At 42.2% G+C, this 26,340-nt stretch overlaps 1 protein-coding gene across 1 annotated transcript in view; it reads right to left on the bottom strand.

Moving 5' to 3' along the window:
• TTBK1 (tau tubulin kinase 1) overlaps positions 1–24,794 on the bottom strand; it is a 93,108-nt gene extending 68,314 nt beyond the window's left edge. The window contains exons 1-3 of the mRNA XM_086460737.1: positions 24,687–24,794; positions 16,222–16,369; positions 1,996–2,069 (exon numbers count right to left, since the gene is read on the bottom strand). Coding sequence (XP_086316863.1) covers positions 1,996–2,069; positions 16,222–16,369; positions 24,687–24,794 — 330 coding nt within the window. The remainder of the gene's footprint in view (positions 1–1,995; positions 2,070–16,221; positions 16,370–24,686) is intronic.
• Between the last annotated feature and the right edge of the window lie 1,546 nt (positions 24,795–26,340).

Here is a 26,340-nt window from a genome sequence, read left to right as displayed (position 1 = left end):
TCCTCAGCTGCTTTGGGAGACTGTCTCAGACACCTGCTCTCCAGAAACAATCCAAGGCATGTGAATATCCAATACTGCCACCAGGAAAAGACAGAAAGTGTGCATTATTTTTCCAAATAAACACCACCAGGCTGGCTGAGAAACAGAGCAGATGCAATGAGTTGCAAAGCTTAGAGTGGAAGCCACTGTCCCAGTGACTGAAAAGAAAGGAAGAACTAGTACACAACAGCCTGAGGGACACATGACAAAACATGTCTCAGCAGATCTTGAAGCTGAAGGAGAATTTTAGCCTGAAGAGTGATGGTGCAAAACTAGCTAATGCTTTAGGTATCAAGGTCTTCATTTGCAAATAATGAAGTGATTTTTAGCTCTGCCTCCTCTACGAGCTCAGCTACATAGTCAAGAACAGGCTAGAAAGAAAGAGATTCTGTGCAGAGAAGTTTTTTTCCAAGGTATAGCCATCTTCATCAGGCTTGTTAAGGACAGGATTGGGGCGTCAGAAGCCTTGCTGTTCCATGAGCTCCAGATTAGCCCTTTCAAGGATTATACTCATACTCACACTGCAGCAGCAGCAGCAATAGCCAAGTTTGGTTAGAGAGAAAAAGGCTTTTTCTATCCATAATAGCAGCTGGGGTGCCAACGGTGTGTAAAAGGCAAACCCAAGTACCAAGAATTTACTGGTTTTATACATCTGCCTTGCAAAGTAGAACTACACTTCAAAAGAATCAGAAGTTTATTTTAAAGGAGTACTCGGGTCTGCTGGCGTGTATTTTACTTCGTTCACCATTCTCTAATAAAAAATAACCTTACAGTTTATGCAGCAGCTTACTTTTCATTACTTACTGCTTCAACCTTCTCACTTTCCTGCAGCATATTCTATCACCCAAGCTATACATAAAGATAACATGGGCTGTAAGCTCTTCAGGGGAAGGGCAGGCTTGTATTCTATAATCACACAGTGCTTTGCACAGCAAAGCCCTGATCATACAAGCTGCAAGAGAGATAGGACAAGTTCCCTGCCAACTCTTATGTCAGGTGTTGAAACAGGCCAGCTTCCAAGGCAACTGTGTCAGAAGAAAGGACCTTTAGTTTCATAGTATTCCCCTCGACCCAGGGACAATCTCCCTCTCCTTAAAGGCCTTTCTTCCATGTGCTTTTGACTCAGACATCTCTTCCCACTTGTTCCCTTCCAACTCTTTCTCCTATGACTGTATGCTGTAAAAGAAAGCTGCTTTAGTGAAAAAGAAAGCTGTTCTTATGACAGTACCACTGTATTTTGGCTCTGAAGATCTAACTATACATGTTTTATTGGTGAAGTTTCATGCTGAACCATGCAGAGGTCCCTGCAGCTTCTGCTGTTATTGTGGCTTGTGTAGGCACCCATGTAAGACCTCAGCTGGCTAACTGGTAGAAATAGCTGGCTGTCTAGCAGTACAGTCACCATGTGCTAGCTACTGAAGTATTTACCCATATTGACTTAATATCAGCAATGTTCAAACAGGAGAAAACACTTTCACAGCAGAAGCCAAGCTACTGCTGAGCTTGGTAGAAGCAGGGGAGCCAGAGAGCACTCCCTTTCATAGAGAAGACTGCTGCTGGTGTGACACCACTGGCTCCTACTGCACTCTGAGCTCTGATACAAGACACATTTTGAATGCTGCATCACAGAGCTCAGCAGGAAATATTTCAAACAGCTGCCACTGCTGCATGATATTGTGGGTAGCTCCTGCAAGCACTGTGAATAGAGTGCTTTCCCCAGAAAATTGACAGAAAGACATCTTAAACAGAAAAGCAGAGTGATGAAATATCTCAGTGCATCTTGACAACTGGAGCTATCCCAAGCAATATCACAGCAACACCACCCCTACTCACTGTCTCCCATTCCACCAACACAGAGCCTCTACACCAGTGCTTGGCCTCATTCTCTCACTGTAAATCCTTCCCTGTGACACCATCTCCATGGGGCAGGGGGGAGAGGAAAAGCACAGAACTCACCTGAAGCTGCATGACCACATAATTAAATTTTTCATTCCTTCCACAGCCAATAAATCTGCAAACATGATCCTTCCCTGAAAAGAAACAGAAACATACGGAATGGAACATAAGATAATAACCCTGTGATCATGATTTTTAGAAAAACTGTTTCTGATCATGGGCTTGTAACCATAAGTGGCATCAGGCAGGGAGTTCTGCAGAACAAACTGATTTTGTTTCCACTTCCCAGTCTTGTAGCTCAGAAGAATACTGACATTCAACACAAAAACTGCCTGTGAAATAGTCATGAGTGGAAATCAGTGTCAGCGATCCTTGAATCCTCAGACTGACACAGGGCACAAGTGAGAGTGTTACAAACTGCAGTTTATACCACCACCATGTGTATGCATGTAATGGGTTTGTGTGGCAAGGTTTTGGTAGCGAGGGTGTTACAGGGGCGGCTCCTGTGAGAAGCTGCTATAAGTTTCCCCTATGTCTGATACAGCCAGTGCCAGCCAGCTCCAAGACGGACCCAGTGCTGGCCAAGGCTGAATCCATCAGCAACGGTGGTAACACCTCTGTGACAACATGTTTAAGAAAGAGAAAAAAATACTGTGCAGCAGTAATTGCAGCCAGAGAGAGGAGTGAGAACGTGTGACAGAAACGTTCTGCAGACACCAAGGTCAGTGAAGAAGGAGGGAGAGGAGGTGCTCCAGGTACTGGAGCAGTGATTCCCCTGCAACCCATGATGAAGACTGTGGTGAGACAGGCTGTCCCCTTGCAGCCCATGGAGGTTTATAGTGGAGCAGATATTTGCCTACAACCCGTGCAGGACCCCACACCGGAGTAGGTGGATGCCCAAAGAAGGCTGTGACCCCATGGGAAGCCCACATTGGAGCAGGCTGCTGGCAGGACCTGTGGCCCCGTGAAGAGAGGACCCCACGCTGGAGCAGGTTTGCTGGCAGGACTTGTGACCCCGCGGGTGACACACGCCCTGAAGGACTGCACCCCGTGGAGGAGACCCACACTAGAGCAGTTCATGAAGAACTGTAGCCTGTGGGAAGGACTCAGTGGAGAAGTCATGGAGGACTGTCTCCTGTGGGAGGGACCCCATGCTGGAGCTGGGGAAGCGTGTGAGGAGTCCTCCCCTGAGAAGGAAGGAGCGGCAGGAACAACGTTTGATGAACTGACCGCAATGCCCATTCACTGTCCTGCTGCGCTGCTCAGGGGGAGGAGGTAGAGAAATCAGGAATAAAGTTAAGCCTGAGAAGAAGGGAGGGGTGGGGGGAAAGTGTTTTAAGATTTGGTTTTATTTCTCATTACTCTTCTCTGATTTGATTGGTAATAAACTATGTTTTTCCCCAAGTTGAGTCTGTTTTACCCATGACAGTAACTGCTGAGTGATCTCCCTTGTCCTTATCTCAACCCATGAGCCCGTCATTATATTTTCTCTCCCCTGTCCAGCTGAGGAGGGGGAGTGTAGAGCGGCTTTGGTGGGCACCCAGCATCCAGCCAGAGTCAACCCACCACAATGCAACACCACCACAGCCCCCACCATCCCCGAACTAAAACATGGGTAGCACACATGACCACATGGTTTCACAGGTTCACTGGCAGCACATTTAAGCTCATTACACCAACTGTACTCAGTAAATGCTGACTTTAACAGACCAGCACTGCACTTGCCTATTAGCATTGCTTGCCCTGAAACAGCTAAACTAATGCTATGGCAACATGGACAAATGCTGATTTTAATAGTCAGAAACATCTGGAAAAGAAAGATGCTTATGGAAAAACTTCATTGAAACATTAAAGCAATTTCATAGTAAAACAAGGAAGTAAACCCAGGCAATTTCATGTAAAGTTCTGGCAGGGTGTTAGAAGTACAAACTACATCTATTCAGGCAAAATCAAAACTAAGCAGCTACCCTGCAATACTCAGCTAGTCCTCTAGGTTCATTCTCTGTGGTACAAAAGTGCTGCTGCAACATCTACATTTCCTCACATGGCACCAGGCAGGACTTTCCTTCAAACAAAAGAAAAAAAAGCAGAGCAAGTGGAGGCTGTGGTTTCAAATCTGAGCTGTAATGGACTTGTGATGGTGTGCTCTCTGTATTAGCAAAAGGGGAAGCATGATGCACACATTCCTCTAATAGGAGACTACTGATAACAGAGTAAAGGTTGATGCACACCACAGTGGTGAACATTTGGCTCCTGGTGGGGTTTTTAAGCAGGGAAGAGGGTGAGTATCGTTGCATAGCTTTGCCCTGTATTTCTTTGTAGCACTTGAGCAATGATGTTTTTAAGTAGTTTTTTAAACCAAAGCTTATTGTTAGATACTTCCCAGTTTTAAAATAAAAAAGGGAAGAACATGAACATATACAGTAATCGGTAATTGCACTGCCTGTAACACCCTCAGGACCCTGCTGTTCCTCTCACTTTGTACACCATAGGCCTGGGGCATCAAAAACTGTTGGGGACAGCAAGACGTGACAGAATAGGGATCTGAAGTTCAGTAGGAGACAACGAAGCAGCTTTCTCACTGCAGAACCAGAGCTTTGACCAGAGCAATACATACAGCTGTGGAATATGGAGCTCCATTCCAGGGGTCTCAGCAAGAGCATCGAGAGCCTGCTCTCCACGGCCCAGCAGCATCCCACAGAACACCTACACTCTCTCTCCTACCACAAGGAGAGAACAGAGCTGCTGGCAGCCAGAACAGGAGGGACAGAGGGCTTGGTCAGCCCTTACTTCCTTTGGAAGAACAGGCTTAAAACAAACCAATCAATCCTAGCACCCAGATAAGCAGGAATGTTATGTGGCTGCAGATCCTTCATGTCTCTGGCACAGACTTAAGGTCTTTGTCCAGTTTCAGGGCTGAGTGTGCATGCAAGGCCATGCTGAAACCATCAAGGAATGTCACAAACCACCATATTTCAGGAAAAGATATTCAGAGATCAGGCAAGTACCCTCTTCCCTATACATCAGTGCAGCCTGCACACTCTTCCTTGATCCTTTTTCTCACATTCCAAGCCCATTTCATGCGTGTGCCCATCCGTAATGAGTGCCACTGGTTTCCTACTATCTGCAAACTCATTGCAAATTCAGTGTTGATTTTGACATACAGGTTTTTGGTTTTCTGACGGAACTCTTTAAGACACTGTCTGGATGTAGCACACATCGTGGCCTGGGCATTACCAAGAAAGGACTGCCAGCAAGCCTCAACTGTCCTACATATCTTCCAGCTGTGGGTCCCAGTATGGATGGCTATGCTGCCAGCTGAAGTGAAGGCAGCCTCAAAGCCAGATTTGTGGCTACAAAGTCAACAGAGCTGGTAACCTTAGAAAGAACCAGTTATGTCTCTTTAGGAGCTTATGATGCCTGTGTGCTTCAACAATCTGGAAATCTACAGAGGTCTCAGACAGGATGAACAGGCCTGCACTGGCCCATACTCATCCAAGACCTGACTCCTTTAAGTCTGTACAGATCCACACAGACCAGCCTGGCTTACTCACAGACATACTGTGAGTCCCACTTTGCTTTGTTTTCCCTTTCAGAGCACCATTAAATGGATATTGAGGCAACAGCCAAAACAATGACTGTTTCTACTGGCAATAAGAGCTAATGTGTGGTAAAAAGGGGAAATTACTCCAATTTTTACTTGCTTTTATTGTTTTAAATAATTGCAAAGCACTGATAGGCTGGACACCATGTGCTTTTTATTGCTGTAAGACCATAGACAAGAACACTAAAAACCAATCCTCTGACAAGGAGAACCTAGCCACCTGCATCAAACATCTCAGCAAAACAGGAGTGGTAGTGTCCAATACACTTGATTGTGACACATCCCTGCTAATTCAATACTGCCTCTTCTGATTCCAAGCATATTCCTGAGACTTTTTTTTTTTTAAATTAGTTTCCTCCATAACATTATTGTTTTCTGGATCACAAAAATTTTACAGAAAGAAAAAGCATTTACATTTTTAATTTATTATCTCTGAGAATTGTATGCAAGTTTAGGCTGACAACATGTTTCCGCTTACTATAATTTTTGAAAATGATGAACTGACTGACAGTTCTCGATGACCGACATCCTCAAACTGACTTGATTTTATACCGAATCTTCCTTTCCAGCCTAAAATGGGCTCCTTCTTGACCTGTTGATCTTGAGAATTTAGGTTCTCCCTGGAACAGCTCTCCGATGCACTATTTTGCAATACAAGCAACACCAGGAGAAGAAGAAGAAAGGAGGCGAGGGAAGACTCTGCCAATTCTTGCATGAAACAAAAAGAATATAACAGAGTATATAGAAAGAAGGCCACATTTAGAGGCGGTGTATGTACAGCCAGCTGGTCACAGAGATGGGATAAATGCTTGCAGCATCAGTCCCTCTGGGTTTCCAAGGCTTTTACTCATTTTTCAACTAAAGGAGGCACCAGGTTACAACTATGTGCTCTCGGAAGAGTTCATGCTGTGCTGAAGTAGCAGATGGAGACTGACATCAGATGTGACTTTGAGATTCCTGCAGATCAGTCCTGAGGCTGACCAGAATTATGAAGCCCACAAGAACAGTCATGTTAATAACCTCCTGTTCAGCCAAGGTGATGGGACTGTCATACTTTCCTGTAAGGCAGAAGGAAATAGCCCTCTTTCCTCACATACGCCTTCCTCAAGCATGAAGATCATAGCACAGAGAGCAGCAAAGCATATTTTAACCCAGAAAAGTAAGAAAAGGAAAAAAAAAAAGTTTTTCAAGGTATACTTAGTATGGGGAGCCTCACAATGATTTTACTGCACTAACTGCCAGATCACACTTGCTCCTTTGCTAGACTGTTCTGCTAAACAGCTCCTCTGATATTACAGAAGATCACAAGCTCATAATTTAGAAAATAAGTCCTATATCTGTATTTGTTTATGACTAAAACAAATCAGCTATCTTCCAACAAAATAAAGGTACAGAACAAAAGATTATAAAGAGTTTTGGCCTGCTAACTAACTAACATAGGTTGGAGGAATAAGTCAGCCTGATGTTCATAAACCTGAAAAAAGTTTCAGAGAACATGTGTTTTATTTTGTTTCACATGCATTCATTTTTCCAAACATTTAGTTAAGGCAACGTTTTAATGGTCATCCATAGAAAAATATTCTTTCTACTGCTGCCTTTAAACTAAAATGAACATATAATACTGGGTAAGAAATAAAAATATTTCAGTTACCAGAATGGTCTTCACCATTCTTGTTCTGAAGGAACTTAAAAATTACAGTCAATAACCATGCCCTCATGTATAAAAATAACTTAGAAGTATCTGGAAAACCCCTCCACCCTAGGATAGATATTCATAATCTTGTAGAGATATGATTAAAAACCCTATGTTAACACTTAAAAACTTTTATTACATGAAAAACTTTCATTATGCACCACTTAAAAATTAAATGATGATCCTTTTTCGAGTGTATTTTTCCACATGGATCAATTTTAAACTGCTGGAAACTAATATTAATTCCAATCTTCTACTTATTTAAGTTCTTAAATATTCCTAATATATTTTCAATACAGCAATGAAACTAATCAAATAAATAGTAAGAAAGAAATATGTGACTTTTTTTTTTTAAATAACAGACTGCATACTTCCTGCATTTTCACCTGCAGAAAACAAATAATCACTCTTCTCCCCAAAGGAGTTCAAGAATTTAATCTTTAAATTTATGCTAAAATTATTTTGTGATTCATCTCCATTGATGACCTGTCTTATTGCTAACAGTCCACCCAAAACACTGAAGAAACTTCTGCTGCATAGATTATCATAAATCTCAGGGCAATTGTTGTTACTCTCATTAACTGTTACCTTAGCAATTCTTGCCACTTCCTCTGCAGTACAAGACCAACACTAACACAACAGAGCAAGTCCAGCAGTGGCCACCAGGACGGTTGCAGGAGAAAGAGAACATGACATTCAAAGAAAGTGTCAGAGAAGTGGGTTTGTCCAGCCTTAGGAAGGCAGCAGAGGGGGATCCAACTACTGGTTGGAGGCACCTAATAGAAGAGCGCTAAGAAGATGGAGCCTGACTTTTATCCAAGGTGCATGGACAGGCATTGGACACAAGCTGCAACATGGGAAATTCCCATTAGGTGTCACTTCTTTTTCACCATGAGGGTAGTCAAACCCTGGAACAGAGGCCCAGAGAGACTGTGCGATCTCCATCTTTGGAGATCGTTCAAAAATTCCTTGGAAGAGACCCAGAGCAACCTGATCTATTGCTTTCTGCTTGGAGCAGGAGGTTGTGCTAGGAACCTCCAGAGGCCCCCTGCCAGCCTAAATTATCCTCTGTATCTATCCATGTCAAACACTCATTTTTCTTTAAGGCCTGCCTCTTGTATCAGCAGTGACCTCTGATCTCTCTAATCACAAACTCAGCTTAGTTCCAGAATCATCAGTCAAGTTTCTTTTTATTCAGGTAATACATGAAGTATCAAAGCCAGTGGTATACAGCTGGCCAAAAATAACCAGCATGGCACAGCCATCCAGCAGCTCAACCCTAGAGACAACTGCACAGGTAAAGCCCAAGTGCCTAGTGACACAACTTGCTTGAGCACTTGGCACTGCCAGGTTCCCTGTTATATGCACAGTTGTGGACACGTAGCTATACAATTGCTCTCACTGGCATTTGGAAAGCTGCAGCTATTTCTCACGCTCTACATTACAGGTAATATACTTTTTACAGATATCCTCTTTTTTTATTCACCTGTCAACATCAGTATCAGGTTTATCAGCTTATTACAGATTTTGTACTGTGGTAATATTGAATTCACTTCTGTACAACTATTCTAAAGAAATAGAGGCTCCATCAGGACTGGAAAATGAAATGAGAGTTATTTTCATCGTCTTCTAACTTTACTTGGAAAGTGTGTCTGGAGCCTGACAAAGCTGACTAGCATAGAGTTTTCTTTCCTTTACAGTTAGCAAGTTTCACCTTTGGCCAGACAAACTAGCTGACTTCAGGGACTTGTCAACTCAGCTGGAGACCAGGAGTTTTGAACGTGAAAGAAAACAAATTCTATGCTGGAAGTAAGGCTTAAATAACTACATTATCCAATAGTAATCAACCAGGCTCTAATCAACTGGGTTAACCTCGCTAGTGCTTCTGTAAGAAGTGAATGAATTAATGAACATAAAAACAAAAGGCTGGTCATCATCTTCTAATCAAACAGTAAAACATAAACCTGCCTGACTTTGCATGACATAATTTCCTCTACTTGTTTCCCAAGACCACTGAAAACTTTAAGATAAGCAATTGATAATAGATCCCGCACAGGACAAGAAAGAATAGCAAAGGAGAGAATTCAACACAGCCTCAAAAAAAAGTGTTTTAAGTCCTCTTTCATTCATCCCATGTCCTTCACCCATCCTGTGACACCATGGCTGACACAGAAAACATGTGGCCCAAATGCCAGTTCATTCAAACACCCATAGAACTCTTCCACAGGGAAAAATGCTGTGATAAGCAGGGAGGCTAGACCTACATCAAGTGTCTGAATCTGCCACCCTGCGATAGCCTAAAAACCTGCCCAGGGTAATTTACCCTGTTTTCCAGCCTTTACAGACAGCTGGGTTACATCAACCTAGCAAAATACTGTAGAAACTTACAAAACATGTCTACAAAAGCAACAGAAACTGAATCAGAGAGAGTTAAGGCACCACTTCAACTCAAAAACCTCACATATGCAAAGAGAAAAGACTAGGACTGACAAAGGAGAAATAACAAGCAAGATGCCTTTTCTTGCCTTACTTTGTTAGGAAACCCTTACCTGTCCAACCCATGGCAGTAAACAGGGAACAAGCAACACAGACCTGATTCACTACCTGCTGTAATAAAATCAGGCACTCTAAAACTACAATGCCTGTGACCAGGCTGCATCTTGCACAACTACTCAATATGCAGAAGATCTCTGCACTGCAGAATAAAATTAATCAGAGTCCTAGCAATGAGATAGGTTACACTGAAAAGAAGGCATTTACAAAGAAAGAGACACACTGAAGAGAGCTTAGGAATATCTGGCTGCCGAGTGAGGTCAAAGGCAAGTACATGGGGGCTCGTGGCCTCACACCAGGCCAAAACTGCCACCGCAGATAAACAGAAAACAGTGCTCAGCACCAGAATAATCTGGCCATTTTAACTGACAATCTGACTGTTAGGCTGCTCCAAGGAGAATCCCAGCAAAGGAAGCTGAATGCCGTGACCACATGTGCGTTTCGGGGAGCCTGTGGACCAGAAGACACCCAAAGCGCATGCCTTGTGAGAGATCCTTTTGTACCGTCCTAGTCTCACAACCCCTCAGAGTGCTCCCAGAGAGACCTATCAAGAAGTGGGTAAGGACAGGGAGAATACTTTTGAATTCAAAGATCTGCTGCTGGGCCACACGCAGCTCCAGCTGAGCATCTAGAGCAGACACAGTACCAGGTTCGGCCTGTAAAGATGGCTTCCACACCCCTCTCTACAGCAGCCTGAAAGCTAGAGAAAATAATTCATTGGATTTAATCAGGGATACTGGTTTGCTGTTTCTGCAGTTAAGGCTGCTGTTGGAAGGGCAGACTGACACTGAGACAGCCCAGCGAAGCACTTCAAAAGCTGTGCAAGAGCTGCTCTAACAGTGTCACTGCAGTTTGATTAACCTCAAAGACCTCAGAGATGGCAAACACAGCCCAGATAGTATTTCACAGGTGCTCCTTTGCCATGTGCATGTTGCTCCACAGCAAATCTGGTCTGGGGAAAAACAAGTCAGAGAGAGAAGGCAGGTTTATGTCTGCCTGTATTCCAAAGGGTTAGGAAACCATCGGAGACATGGAAAAACATCTGCTTTTCTAGAAATGATAGGACTCTTCCTTCCACATATTCAATGACAGGAAACCATTCTATTTTTTCTCCCTATGATTCCAAAGAACAGGAGTCTCAGAGTCCTGATTGATAATTGCAATGAGGTTTTAAAGCAAGCCCCCATGCTGCCTTAAAATCATCGCCATTACCACGTGTCAGTGTTCACAGAGTGGCTTTGGGTCATGTAAACTTTTCTGAGCAAACAGACCCAGAAGCTCCATTCCAGTTGCACGCCAAATAGTCCCCAAATCCTAAAGATGACAGTCAGAACCAACAACTGGACAGGGGAACCAGATTAAAACTAACCCAAAGCAAAATCCCCAAAACACATGTTGTTTATAGTTTACAATCCCCAAGCCACATATGCTGGAGAGATAAAGGACTGATCTGCTGGTACTATATTGCTCACTAGTGTAGACATAGCTTAAGAGGGTGAAACACAGAAAACCCAAAGGCCCTTCTTGCTCTCTGGATAAGCAAGTTGCTAATTCATCTAGCCACGCAGATCTTATTTCCATTCACTTTTTAATGTACATGATCAAAAGGCCTGTCTACACAGCAAAACACTTGCAGATACAACTAAAACCACAACCTTCTCTGCTGGAGACAAGTTGTACCTGCAGGAAATATTGTGTCAATGCAGTTTAGGCTTGGTTTTAAAATGCTTGACTGCAAAGAAGAAAAGCCCAATAAGTCAAAAGTATATGCAAATGGTACAATCATACACAATTATCTCACTTAAACATAATATTACAGTAGCGATTAAGGTAATAAAGTGAGGGCTTGGCACTAAAATAGTATTCTTCTGACAGAGAAGCTGTGTTTATGCAGAAGTTCCTGTGCAGATGTACCAAACTATCCCTGAAGCAGGGATATTTTTTCTTATTATCTTTTTTCATACTATTACTTTGATTTATTATCCCTATACTTAACAACTATATACACTTGATGCTTACTGCCATACACCATGAATTCTTCATATAATTTCCACATCACTTGCTACTTATTGCACATTTGAGAGATAAATATGTACATAAGAATCTGTTACTGCAAAAGTCTACTCTCTGATGTTGTTTCTTGGACTCTTCATGACACCCAGTAGCTGAGAACTGCACAGCAGCCTTCTTCAAGGAAGGAAAATTTTCTGATCCTCTAAGTCAACTTAATCCTGCTTAGTCCTTCATCCACAGAAGGGACAGATAAACCAGAGATAATCAAGCCCAACTGAAGTGGTGAGCAACTCCTGTAGCCAGGCCAAAAGGGTTGCTCAGGCTGGTGTTGATAAACAGCAGAGAACTTCACCTACAGCAGACAGTGTTGTAAACACATGGTGTGATCTCAAGTAAAAAGAGAGGTCCAAGGTCATCTGTAGTGGCCACTGGCTCTACAACAAGGCCTGAATGCCACCACATGGTAAGGATTTGGAAAGAAAGATTCATTTTCAAATGGTGACTCCTCATGGAAGAGGCCTAGCATCATGGAGGATCCCATCTGCTCATGCTGCAACAATGATATGGGTAAAATCAGGCACCATGGAAGGGGCAGGCCTCCTTGAGAAGCAAGGACAGTAATACACATTGTGATACTGAAGTCAACATTCCTAATGGTACCGAAAAGAGAATGTAATTCCCCTGTTCCCCAAGCAAGATTACCAACACATACTGAGAAAATGGCTTTGGTTCAACAGCACCAAGGCCCTGTCAGAAAAGGAGAGCAACAGGACAATGTAAGCCAAACAGTGCCTGACAAAGATGAAACAAAAACTTATCTTCTGGTGGTCTGATTAGAATTGGCCAGATAGAGTAGCACCAGACAGAATGTCCTGAGCCCTGCAAGGAAATACTCCACAGAAACTCTGTGGGACCAGCGGTTTTGATTTTCACTAAAATAGCCCATGGAAGGCAAGAAAGACAGAAATTTTGCTGGAAACTTTTTGCATAAATGCAACAACAGGACAACTGAGAGCTTCAGCTCATTGCCTGCTTGAGCAAGAAACTCTGTAAGCCGACTTCTCCGTCATGATTCGCCCAAAGCCTAAAAGGGCACTATTGCTGGTGCTTCCAGATAGTATAAAGATTTGGAAGGTTGGTCAGAAGATGATCCATGATCCTTTCAAGAAACAAGTCAGAAAGAACTTTCTCTTTGGCAAAGACATTAATATCTAAACAGATTTTTAAAAAAGCACTATACAGTTAGAAAAATCAAATCAAATAAGAGCAGAACAGAATGACTCTACAGGGCGGTTGAGAGATACTGAAGGGGCAGTGGTCTCACATAGCCAAGCACAAGTACAACAGAATCATTTATGTTGGAAGGGACCTCTTGAGATCACCTAGTCCACTCCGCCATTCAAGCATAGTCAGCTAGAGCAGGTTGTCCAGGGACACGTCCAGTTGCGTTTTGAGTATGTCAGAGGACGGAGGCTCCAGAACCTTTCTAGGCAACCTGTGCCAGTGTTTGACCAACCTCACACTAGAAAACTACACACAGTGTTTACTAGCAGGTACAGAGGCTATAAGTCATTAACTGATTAGGTCCCCAGTTGTTCTGTGTAGACTGCCAGTGCGGAAAGGAGACTGTGAGCGACCTGCAGCTGTATTCCTTATGGGGCTATTCCAGAAAGTCTGACTGTTGGCAACAGCCAACTCGTGATCATACTGCACGGAGAGGTCGGGCTGCACCCAAATCAGGTCCTGAAGTAGCTCTGCAGTATGGGCTAGGCCAGCCTTCTCTATCCCAAATGCTGTGAAGCTCTAGCATCTTGCAAGACCCTGACCACAAGCTCTGAAAAGAGAAGCAGCTCATTAGTCCTTTAATGTTGGTGTGATACCTAACTAGAAAACAATAAAGCTGTACTATCTAAGAGGGACTGCAACGTTCAATTCTATCAGAAAAGTACAGAGGAATTTTAGACAGCACTGCTCCCTTGCTTTTCACCTGGACAATCATGAACCGACTACATCACCTATGGTAATACTACCAAGTTCCTCCATCCACCATTTGTATAAAGTCAGCATCTCCCTTTCTGTACTGTTTCTCACCTCTTCGCAACAGTTCACAGTGAAAACATACACAACACATGATTCCCAGCTCTCTCAACCTTATTTCTTATTTTAACTTTATCATTTCTTTCAGTAAGGCATTTGGGGATTAACCTTGAACCAAAGAAGTTAATTCTTACGAATCAAGCTGTTCTGTGAAAAATATGGCTTAAGTAATTTGTCATTCTTAAACGCAGGATAGCTGATGCATAGCCAATTCTGCTGCTTCTGTCTTTTCTGTCCCTTAATATTTGCTAACTGCTTTGCCAAGGGACTTTCCTATTTCCACACACCACCACTCCCTCTCCCCAGTTACCAGGATCACACTGTGTACAACTGTGGGTGTTTTTTCAAGCATTTGGTATTCGCAACTATTTTCCAGAAATAAACACCGATTGCAAAGCACAAGTATTAATCAACTCCTTGCACATTTTCTGAAGCTTGTTCTGATTTGGTGACTTCAGGTCATGCTTTTCAAGCATTCCCTGCCCTGGATGTAACACATATTGATACTAGCCAGCATGATAGGATTGTCTCTTGGTATTCTAATAAGCTGCCATTCCACCCAATCACACTCTCACTCAATTCAGAGCAGTTCCAAGTGTACAACAAAATGCAAAAATCTAAATCTCTGCCTTGCTTGCCCTCGCTACATTGCTTTCAAACCTCAGACACCTGCTCTGCTGCTCTCTGGGAGCTCTGTGTACCCAGGACTTCCACAGATCAACAGCAAGCATTCCTCCTAATGACCTGTGTTGTTTTCTCCTTTGTTTTGATTCTCTTTACACAGCTCAGCTGCATCTGTTACAATACAGTGCATTCAAAAAAGGCCTCATCAGTCCTCCTTTCAGAAGAGATGAACAGTGGAAAACTATTTGACCTTCAAAAATAGTTCACTGACTTTTACCTAGAGGGGATCTGTCACAAATATTGAGAAACCCCTGCTTCACAAGACCTGCCACAGTTTCACCCTCTAATTCAATCATATCTCTGGAGATTTTGTGCAAGAGCGGAGGTATAGACACAGATGCCATCTCTGCAGCATGAGCTCTGGTGGTAAGGATACTACTTACTGCTTCATGGGAAGGTGTTTCCTCAGCCCAAGCGGGAATCTTGTGAAAAGGAACATCCCTTCGAAGGCATATTATACTAGAACATGTAAACTGTACCTGTCAATAGCTGGCCTCGCCTTCACAAGGAAATCCATGCACAATGCACTTCAATAAACAGCAGTTCTCAGTTCCTCAAAGGCAGATTTGTAATTCCTTGTTTACATCCTCCCCTCGTGATCAGTTCTTAGTAAAAGCCCCCTCACTGTTCCTTCAGCCAGGAACAACTGCAGCAAGACTGCTCCCTTGCACCCTGTGGTGTATCTCATCAGCATTGCAAAAGCTTTCGGCATATTGGCTGGCTTCTTTTGCCCTGTTCTACTAGTTCACCCATGAGAACGACTGTGACTTTAAAGAAGGGCACAGGAAGTTTTAGCTTTTAGCTTTATTTATAGGTTGATCTGAGCAAACAGCAAGCGGCATCCTGGCAGAAGGCAGGTCCCCCTTCAGTGTAATTTCTTAAGTGGAAGCAGGGTTGGACATGAGTCAAGGAAGGCTCCCATTTTGCTGCTTCCCAGCCAGTTTGAAACCTGCTTATAAGCTTTGCCAGGTTCAGCTATAGAAATCGATGATCCCAGGGCTGAATTCCACATCCAAACCAATATAAAGCTGTGTTAGGGAAAATTAAGAATAGGCATATCATTCAAATTAACATAATCCACAACCACCACTCCCAAAACTAAGTGACCTAAAAATCACTTCACACTTTGCCTTCACGAAAGGCAGTTACATGAAAAATTAACGAATTGCCAATTTCCCTATACTTCATGTTATCCACTTTTTGCACTCACCTACTAGCCAACCATTTCACTTGGAGACTCCGTCATGCTCACAGTGCAATAGTCACAAACATTGTCCTGGTCCTCCAGGAGGCAATCAGCTAACCTCATTTCTTAGTCAGACACTGCTTACTTTGTTTCTTATTATCTAATCAGTATCACTAGACTGCACAGACCAGTGTACCAATAGGTCAGTTTAAGTCTCCTCATTGTTCTTATAGACTTGGCGGACAAAAATAGTCCGTGTAGTTAGAATTCACTGGAGTAGGACGCTTTGCAGAATGTGATAACCTTCTGAGCTGAATGACCTCATGTAACATCACATATAGATGAAAGCGGAAGAAAAAATTATTAAAAAATATACAAAAACCATTTGCAACTTCAGATTCTAACTGTTAACAAGCACAGTGGCCTTTAGCACTTCCAAAGAGCTTTCCGCCTTACCTTGCAGCTTTTTCAGGACAGCCACTTCCATCTTGAGAACTTGCTTGGGCTGCTGGGCGGATTCCACCTTCAAGGCCACATTCTCACGGGTCAGCAAATCCATCGCCTCATAGATCTCCCCAAAGCCACCGCCACCAATCTTCTTCAACTAGAAAAGTACAAAGAGGTTTGGTACAGTGTACATGAGAGATAACATCAAACTGGCTCTCACAGAGCCAGGCACTAGCTTCTTTACTGCATAGGGAGAACAAACTCAGCTCCCAATCTGTGCTGTGCCTGAATCCCTTCACTGCACAGCTAGGCAAAAGTCCAGCTACCCACTTGACTGTGCTGTGCATAAATTCTTTGCTGTAACAACAAAGAACAAGCCTAGCAAGTGATGACATGTGATACATTTAAATGCCTATTACCTCAACAATGTTCTTGCCAAAATTCAAGAGACATCCTTCAAGGAGACAGTAGAATCCCTATCCAGACCATGGTAGATAAAAAATGTCATTCCCTCTCAACAAACACATCTCTGCAGTAAAACACAACCATGGTAGTTGGAACAAATGCTTTCAAGAAATAAGTTAAATGACGTTTACATCTCATTTTCAGGATTTTAAATACAGAACAAAACATCCACTGGAATATTTTACAAGACGCGTGATCTGCTCTGCTAGTGAGGTTACTTCAGTGTCACCTTTCAGAGAACTGCCAACTGCATTACTTCAAAACAGTTACATACAAGTCACAAGTACAGCTCCATTGTTTCTCATTCTCTCTCTCTTTTTTATTCTTTTTATTTTTAAACCACAGCAAATGATGCTTTTTGTGTTGCTGAGCAAAATTAAAGACTTTCACAATAGAAGGATATCACTACTTGGAAATCAAAGTAATTTCAGTCGAGATAAACCTAAAGCTAAAGATGTCTAAGTTTCAGCATATTTGATATGCACCTACTAGAGACAGATCGTCTGCCTGTTCTAGAGTAGCCACCCACTCAGAGAGCAAGCTGGGATCCTCTGCCTTTCCTGGAAGGTGATTCCTTCATTCTCCTTCTGCTGAGACTTGACAGCATATGCACATAGCTATACATATGCATGTATAAGACAGACTCCTAACATGTTGCAAGTGTCGATGTCTATGCCAGGAAAATTATTTTATATTTGTTTCTCTTAGATACATTTAAAGCATACTATGCTGCCCAGGAACAAATTCAGGTTTACAGCATAGCTAGATCAGGTCTCCTTTGATCTGTTTAGCACTTGTTCATTGAACCTAGCTGCAATCCCTTCAGCATTTCGTGTTCCTTCTGTTCACAACTGCTCAGGAAGCCCTGAGTGCTGCTTCTTTCCAACAGCAGCAATAACACTTGAAGAGAAAAAGAAGTTTAAAATCAGGCAGATAGTAGAGTATGTATCTTACACAATGTTTAATGAGGTTTAGATGATATTTTACTGTCTTCTGCACCACAGAAGGCATGTCCTGTCCATCTGTCCAGTTTGCTGAACAAAGGCCCCTGCCTCTCAAGGGCAGGTGTTTTGTCTTCTTAAGGCAACGCAAATCATTTGCTTTTCTGGCTCCCAGGTCAAGAAAAACAGCTCTGCATGAAGAAGGTAGTACTTTCTGTATTAACAACCTGACTATTGTCTCTAAAGCTATTTCTTGATAACCCTTTGAGAGCTGCTGTCCAGAGCCATTCTTCTCCTTTTACTTGTTATTTTCCTCACTACCTTCCACTGGGCTAAACATGCATATTCATACAGTAAACAGCCCAATAACTAGGTCACCACATATTATTCATAAATTATTACAGTGCAGCCCTATTTCTACTTGGAAATCCATACTAAGTGAGCTGGCTATTAAAAATCCTTCTATCAAAACAATGATACACTCAGCATAGCAACAACATACCAGCTAATACCTCAGGATTCAGTACACAAGATCTTCTGTTGCCTGATGTATTAACAACACAGAAGGGAAAGGAACAGTTAAAGATGCAGAAAGCAAGAAGTTTAGTAGGGATCTGGAAGGACTTTGAGGAAGATTTAAAAAAGTCTCAATGGGAAAACAGTTATCATAACAAGCAAAAGTCACGGTAGTAAATATAACACAGCATAGCTGGGACGGAGAAGAAACATAGGCTACCCAAACATCTCACTGGGTTGCAAATTCAAGAAATAGATCTGGGGAGAAATATTGCTGAGCTAGCACAGATGCATACAATGATCCTTTTCCATTCACTGGCCTTAACAGGGACAGCTCCCACATCCACAAAGTTGTCAAACTGCAAAGCTACTAGAATATAAATGGAACAGCACAGTAATATAATTAAGATAGCAGCACTATAAGGATCTGTAGGAAGGTCTAGTCATGTACAATGCACAATATTGATCACCTTGCTGCTAGGGGCTCTTGCTGAGTTAGAAGTGCTTCATCTCAGGATGAAAAGAATGATCAGGAGCCTGTAAAAACTATGGACAGACCAGGACTGCTACCTCAGAAAAAGCAAAAGAACATGTGCATCAGAGAACCAGGTTCAGGAAGAAGGGGACAGGTATTGAGACTGCCTACCTGGGAAAACAGCCAAATTGGTGGACCCATATAAGTCTACAGAGCAACAAATCTGAGATGACATGACACCAAGATCAGAGCTTCTGCTGAATCAGAAACCAAATTTTATACACACATTCCAGCCAATGGATGCACCTCACTGTCCAAGAGCACTCAAGCTGCCTCTGCTTCCTCACATCCTTCCTCACCCTCTTACAGAAATTATTCTCTGGCACACTTTTCCCAGCACACCAGATGGTCCTATTCATCATTATCAGCACTGCCATCCTCCTTGATTTTTCAGCAACATCCAAAGGCCATCAGCAGCCATAGTCTTTTCTTTGTTGCAGAGCAAGTTATCCTACAACTCACGGTCTTGGTTGAGGTCAGGGGCTTACCACACAGTCATTTCCTCATTGCTTGGGTACTCTGGGGGAGTTTGCTGTCTAAGATGAACTCAACACAGCCTTCTGCAGGACACAAAGGAGAGCTGTGCATATATCACTCAAGAAAATAAATTAATAAGGAAACTGTTAAACATAAACACGTAAGTGATAATCATGAGTCATGCTAAGCCTTACTGATCTGGGAGTATTCTCTTCTTATCCTGTTTCCTACCTTCCACCAGTCCATTTACTGTTAAGACTGGGATACAGGCTGTTGACACCAGGATGATTTATTCTACCTAAACGCACCAGCCTTTATGTGAGCTGGGTGTTCACGTTTCTATTACAGCCTGTGGAGTCAAGTGACAATTCATCTGATCAAACACAGTTATCTATTTGGACTTGCACACAGACAACTAAAAATTAAGTAAGCTGCATCTCAGACATTATTTCAGTCCTTTCAGTATCCCACTAACGGCCACACAACCATACAGCTCATTGCAGTGCTGCTTCTGTATTCTAAGAAGTTTCATGCATGTTAGGTCCTTGGAAAAAACTGTTACTGAAAAGCCACTCTACTTGACCCCTCAGTGTGGCAGTCTCCAGCTAGGAGGTTTCAGGAATTCCCCAAACTGGACTGTCCCTCAGGACTACCAACACAAACCAGCTATGTCCTGATAGTGGAAGCCACTCCCCAATGCCCCCCTGTATGTATCGGTAGTTACACAGGGCACAGATAGCTCCATTTGAAGTCTCCTTTAAATATCCTGAAATATGTTGGATTTATCCTGAAAAGACACTTGCAGCACAACCCTCCAGAGCCTATTAGAAAAACCCAAAATAAAACAAAACAGTCTTTCCCACTAAGCAGAAATCAGTACTCACAGAGGGACAGTTCAAAAACCCAAGGCAACACCCCCACCCCGCATCCAAAAATAGCCTTCAATTACAAATGTAATCTTTTATTCAGCAAGCGTATAAGACACGGCTGCTCTAAACAAAGTCTGCCTTCCAAGGATATTATATAAAGACTAGGTCTTCCCAGGAAAACACTCCAGGACCAAGGCATGAGTGGTTCAGTCTCAGGATCAGTGGCAAGGTCACGAACAAGAACATGTGCTCTGAAACCAGAGCAAAGGACCAAACAGAGAGCCAGCAACCTATGGTGAACTCAGCCAGGGTCAAGGCTGTCATCCACAGGCTTCAAATGTTGACAAGGTCAAACAATGACTACTGTGACTGCCTTTTAGGAGCACTTGTATAGTCAAGCCTGCAACTCCTGCAGCCCAACTCAATGGGCTACTTGACCCAGAAATGGCTAGCAGGCCTCATCTGACTTAACAACAAGTGAGGAAGAGTGGACCTACATTCACCAAACTCTCAGTCCACTCAACTTGCTTAGGAGGACTGGAGTTATGCTGGTCTCAGGGGAAAACTAACAGGCATGAACTGAGAAGCCAATCAAGAAGTCAACCAGGCACATTCTAAATCATCTGAAGACCTGTCAAAGCCCACCTAAAGCAATTCTGCACAGAGCGAGACCAAAACGAGCCCCAAGACTGACAAAGCACCTTCCTTGTCCCAAGTTCCCTCTTGGAACCATAAGTGGCCTTTGTGACCAAGACAAGGTGAAGAGTCCACAGAATTTTGTGGGGCTTACAGCAAGGTTTCCAAAATAGGCAGAAGAAGGACAAATGTAACCAAAACTTCAGTTGAAGAACCTTGGAAACCTGGAAGAAACCAAAGCATAGATGGTGCCTGACAAAAGAGCATACACATGTACAAGATTCATCACTTGTATTCAAAGCTCAGTGCTGTCAACTCTGTCTTGCTAATAAGTCTGTTGTGAATCCCAATACAAAGCTTTTAGGTGAAATAAAGAGATACATACATTCAGCCTTAACATATATACCTAGTTCAAAGCAAATACGAGTTGTGTTTGACTTTGCTCCCTCTCCTGAACAAAGCAGTTCACATCATTCAGAGCACGTGTGGATCAAGTCACCCTCTGGGGTCTCAGCAAAAGTCACGTGGTTCCAGTACTGTCCAAATTACATTCAGTCAAAGCATCAAAAATACCTGCAAGTAAAGAATGAGGACTTGAAAGAATATTTCAAGTCCAAAAGTTTTGATAAAAAAGCATAAGCACTTCCTGTCCATGCCTTTCTCCAAAAATAAGAAAAGTATCATTGCTGTCAGACAACCAAACTTAGTAAAGTCTTAGACTTGGAGTGACAGGAAAATGAACTACCAACAGGCTAGCTGCAGATAACTATCATCTTCATTGGTCAAAATTCTGTCAGCCAGCATATAGGAGCGGAGGAAAGGAATTCAAGGAATACATTACACCAATCTAAAATTAGAAATTGGCTCAATACTGGAAGTATGCCAGCATTAAGAACTACAAGGTTCAAGCAGATGCCCAGCCAGACAGCCACAATGGGAGGATAAATTACACAAAAAACCTTCTGGCAGCTGAACCCCAGCATTGCATAAATATGCCACACACCTGCTCGAGCAAGATCCATCACTCACAGCAAAGCTTGGACTGTCTGGCTTGCATGCTATGGGTGAGATTCAGAAAGGTCTATGATAAAGAAAAAAATGCTACTACTGATGTTACAGCCGTATGCTTTAAGGTACACTCCCTTTCTTATCTGTCACTTGATCCTATGCTATCCATCTCCCTGGGCACACAGAGGTATTTTTGTGTTTTTCCCAGATTACTTTGAGCCCCAAACAGCTCGCAGTTCTCACTGGTCCCACACCAACATCAAGCAAAGCAAGGGGACAGGACAGAGGCCTGCCTAAAGGCTGTGCAATTTTGGAGCGAGCAGAACTGACTGTTCAATGAAGGCCCACAAGCTCAGCAAGCACAAGGCCGAATTCCTAGCTTTACTCAGAGCTGTGAATTGGAATTTCTCATCGCTATTTATGCCCTTTAGCAAGTCATGTAATTTCTCAGGGCCTTCAAGTGGGGTAATGACCTCACAGCAGTATTGGAGGCTACTGTGAACCAACATTATAAAACATAAAAAGCTATTTCTCTAGTTAGAGGTAATTGTTGTTGACAATATAGCCACACATTTCTACATTTTCTAGGGCAGAGTTAGTGGCTAGAGCTTCTAGCAGTCCCCAGTCACAGATTCATGCCACAATGAAGTCACTGAATCCCACATTTAGTGCCTCTACAAATTTAAAGTTAGTTTAAAATGTTCCTCTATGACCACAACAGAGTATATTTTAGGCTTTATTTCAAAGTTATTTTGTTTAGACTGTGTTAAAAAATACTCCTGTCATTTACAGAAGTTCTAGTACTCCTGTCTGTGAAGGAGAAACTCAAAGCTTGATGAACAGTAGGAATGGTATAAGCTGAAGCTAGTGAGGGTAAAGGAGAATGGAGAAGAAGGAGTATTTGCAACCTTGCACCTGAAGCAACGGCTTAGCATCAGGAAAGCATCTAAATTCAGCTTTGCAAATGACATGCACCAATCTGACCAAATTGTACACTTCGAGGAAATTTCCATTTATGTCAGATAAAAGCTGCAAGCAGTATTTTCTGAGAAGTCCATAAGCACAGAGCATGTTTCAAGTCCTATACATCAGTTAACCTGCACATGTATCATCCTGCCAAAACAAGTATACGTGCTCCAGCCCAGAGCTGCAAGAGCACAGCAAGACTTTCCTTCATCTGTGCCAGAAAGCTTTGGGAGGGGGATAAGGGTTGTCTCAATTTTGGTATCTAATCACAGAGAAAATTGAGATTCTCCATCTGCTCTCAGGAAGCGTGAAGAATGAAGAGCAGTTTGATTTGCTTAAATATAAATAGGCTGTTTGGGGATAGGCCAGACAGAAAAGTGAAGGCTGTGGAGAAAGCAGAAGGAAAAATGCTAGGATGAAGAGAGGCAGGCAATGAGGGAGTAACAAGAACAGAACAAGGTGGAACGGTCCAGGGCAACAAAGAAACACGAGCAGGACAAGTCTAACGAAAGGATATGTTGCCTGAAGTGGGCTGTTGAAAATAACCTTTCCACAGCCTGGAACTGAAGCAAGTTCAGAGTCCTGAGTCTCTTTAATCCTCTGCTCTTCACAGCCCATTGCAAAACTCAAGGGCAGCTGTACCATAGCTAGTTAGCACAGAGAAACAACTCAGTGCTACTACTACAAATCACTTGTAGTTCAAACTAGCAAGACTTCTGCTGCAAGTTTAATGATTCAGACACTGCTGGTAATCCAAGTTCAAAATGGACACAACGGCACACATGGGATTTAATTTTTTTGTTGTAGCTTTTTAAAAGCAAAGCTTTTAAAGCCAGAAAACAAAAATTCTCCAAAAACACCTACAGAATTTTAAGAAGTATGAAGGTACATGATCCTTTCACATGTTATATTCTAGTTTCTTTAACCGAGGTGATAACATAATGCTACATCCTCCACCATCCCAGAGACCTCACTTTATGACTTAAAAGGAAGCCTTATATGTAAGTGGAACTGCATCCTCTGAACAAATCTGGTGGCAATGAAATACATGTCTGGAGGATGAGATTCTTCCCATATCTCTGCCACAGCATTCTTGCACGATTCTGGTCAAGCTGCTAAAGTTTCTGCTCACAAGCCATCACTAATCACATGCTCATCTGCTGGGTGCCTAAGGCAAGACAGCCAGGTCCAATCTATAGAAGTGATGAGTGTGCCTAGATGCCCATGATGTCTAGCAGAGTTGCACTTTGGTCATAAATATTAAATGGTCTGTAAAAAATAATAAAAATCAAGTTCTAACAATTTGAAACCCTATCTGTAAAAGCAAGCTAATAGTTCTCCCCTCTATCACCTGGTAAAAGCATGAAGAATTAAAAAAATAAATATATATATCTGGTACAGAGATTACAGCAATAAGAAACATAAAGAGCTGAGTTTAAATAGCAAACTCATGCCATGAATTCAAATGGATAGTGATATCTGCAGCCATATAATGAATACATAAAAGATGAAGTGGCTACTAATTCAGCGTACCCCATCCAGCTTGAACAACAGATGAGACAGTTGTCCCACAAAGAATTAAAACTCTTAACATGTGATGATATAATTTTTAAAAGTATCCTTACAAATTTACACAGAAGTTGTACCAACAAGCTAATTATGGAATTTCTCACTTTTGAAGTAGCTGACATTCCAACCCTAAACATGTGCTCTTAAATTATTTTATTGTAATGCAATTTATTTATAGGCACGTCTGTAGTATTCTTTGCTACAGTAACTCGCAATCTAAGGTTCTTACTAAAAGATGACTCAGCCTGTTGCAAGAGTTCAATCCTACCTAAAAATCCTTGGCAGGTTTAGTCTTCTAAAAATACCAGACAGTCTGAGAAACACTAGAGCAATACTAACCATCTTCTTGCAGTACCTTACTAACATGCCAAACCATACCACTCCACTGTTACTTGCCGGAGCCGAGGATTAACTAGACAAGTTTCTATTCTACTACAGGAGGAGGAGATCTGTTTGGGACACCAAAAGAGGCACAAAGATGGAGCTACTCACCACTTTCCAGCGATCTTTGACCACGTAATTGGCCGGAAGAATGTCGACCTGTTCCCCTCCTCCACTCATGTTTGGTTCGTCCTTGATGACTGCTGCTAGGCACTGCATTTGCCAGCCAGAGAGTATTTTAGTAGCTCCCAATTTAAATGAGCCATTTATCTGGGGAAAAAAAGGGGCGGGGGGAAGGAATGACAAAATTAGTACAGGTCACAGCAGAAGTACATGCTACACTTCCACAGGTTTTGCTTATGGCTAAATCAGAACCCATCTCTTAGGAAGAAGGCAAACTCACCTTGTGAACACCTGAGCTCACTCCATGCACAAACTTGGCAGACGCGACCATGCTTCAAGTCAGCAGCACAAACTAAAAGGGTGTCAATTATTTGCTATACCATGCAGGAGTCCAGGGCTCTTGGTCCTGACAGCCAACAAGTCAAAGAGAATCTAATGCCAAGTGCTGCAAGAGCCATTATTGTTACCAAGCAAAAAGGTTTTCCTTTAACAAAGCAGCTGCTACGTAGGCAGTTTTTATGGTTTTCATTAGACATCATCCAACACAAATCAGAAAGGTTTGCCAGGTATTGCATTCAATAAGCCTAAAAGCATCTGAATAGGGTAGAAGGACCTTTACAGAGCCAGAATTACAGACGCTATCACTGTGATGAACAGCCAAGCAAAGAAGACGGGGATGGTTAGAAAGGGCTTTAGCCATGTATAAATTAGTCCTCCTCATAGCATACACGCAGCGCTAAAAATTATCAAATTAAAACACAGAGAGATACCTTGTTTCTATGGTGTTTGCATTCTACCTCATGCCCCTTTTTCCTGCTTTTATAGGGAGCTCCAGATAGCCTATGCTGAAATTAATTTTGTTTGGAGGTTTTTTTTGGTTCTAATTCTTCTACAAAAAATATTTTCAGATACACATTAACTCCACTTTCCTGGAAGACAATGAATTGAAATAGGACTAATAAATGATCTTCCTAATGCATCTCTTCTCTTCCTGGAAGATATTTTTCTGGCTTTAGAAGTAGGCCAGATCTTTTATTAAGCATAGATCTTTTATTAAGCTTTCTTGGCAGTTCTATCGTCCTTCCCCCAAAATATGAGATATTTTCCTTTCTAAAAATAAGTGTTACTGTAGCACTCTGACTGCAGACTTAAATATGATTAACAACATCAATACCAAAATAGGAAAAAAAAAAAAAGAGTGGAGCTGGTTATTCAACCATCACACTTCTTCAGGCCCAAAATAAGGAAAAAAGTCACCAGTAGCTCCCAATTTTGAGCTCAAGTAGAGAAAACAGCTCATTCCCTAGCAATAAAAGGAATGAGAAGGATGGATAGAAAGTGATCAGCATGTAGTGTGCACAAGGAAGCAGCAGACAATAAGTATGTCAAAAGTGCAAGACACAGAGGATGATCAAACAAAACATGAACAAAAGATCTCAAAGAGATCTTCTCAAAAGATCTTCACAAAAGATGATTTCATTCTAGATATAAAATGCAGTAAGAGGGCTGCTGAGAAATGTTCATACAATTCAACATCTGCTAAATCAAAATGACAGAAGGAAAATAAGAAGAAACTGAATATTAAAGAAATTCAGAAGAAAGGCATTGCAAAATGCTCCAAATTCTCATAGAGAGTCTCCTG

Source organism: Leptosomus discolor, chromosome 2 (assembly GCF_034619465.1).
Source record: "Leptosomus discolor isolate bLepDis1 chromosome 2, bLepDis1.hap2, whole genome shotgun sequence".
Taxonomy (NCBI): domain Eukaryota; kingdom Metazoa; phylum Chordata; class Aves; order Leptosomiformes; family Leptosomidae; genus Leptosomus; species Leptosomus discolor.
Note: the sequence above shows the minus strand (reverse complement) of the source record. Positions and strands in the feature narration are given on the sequence as shown.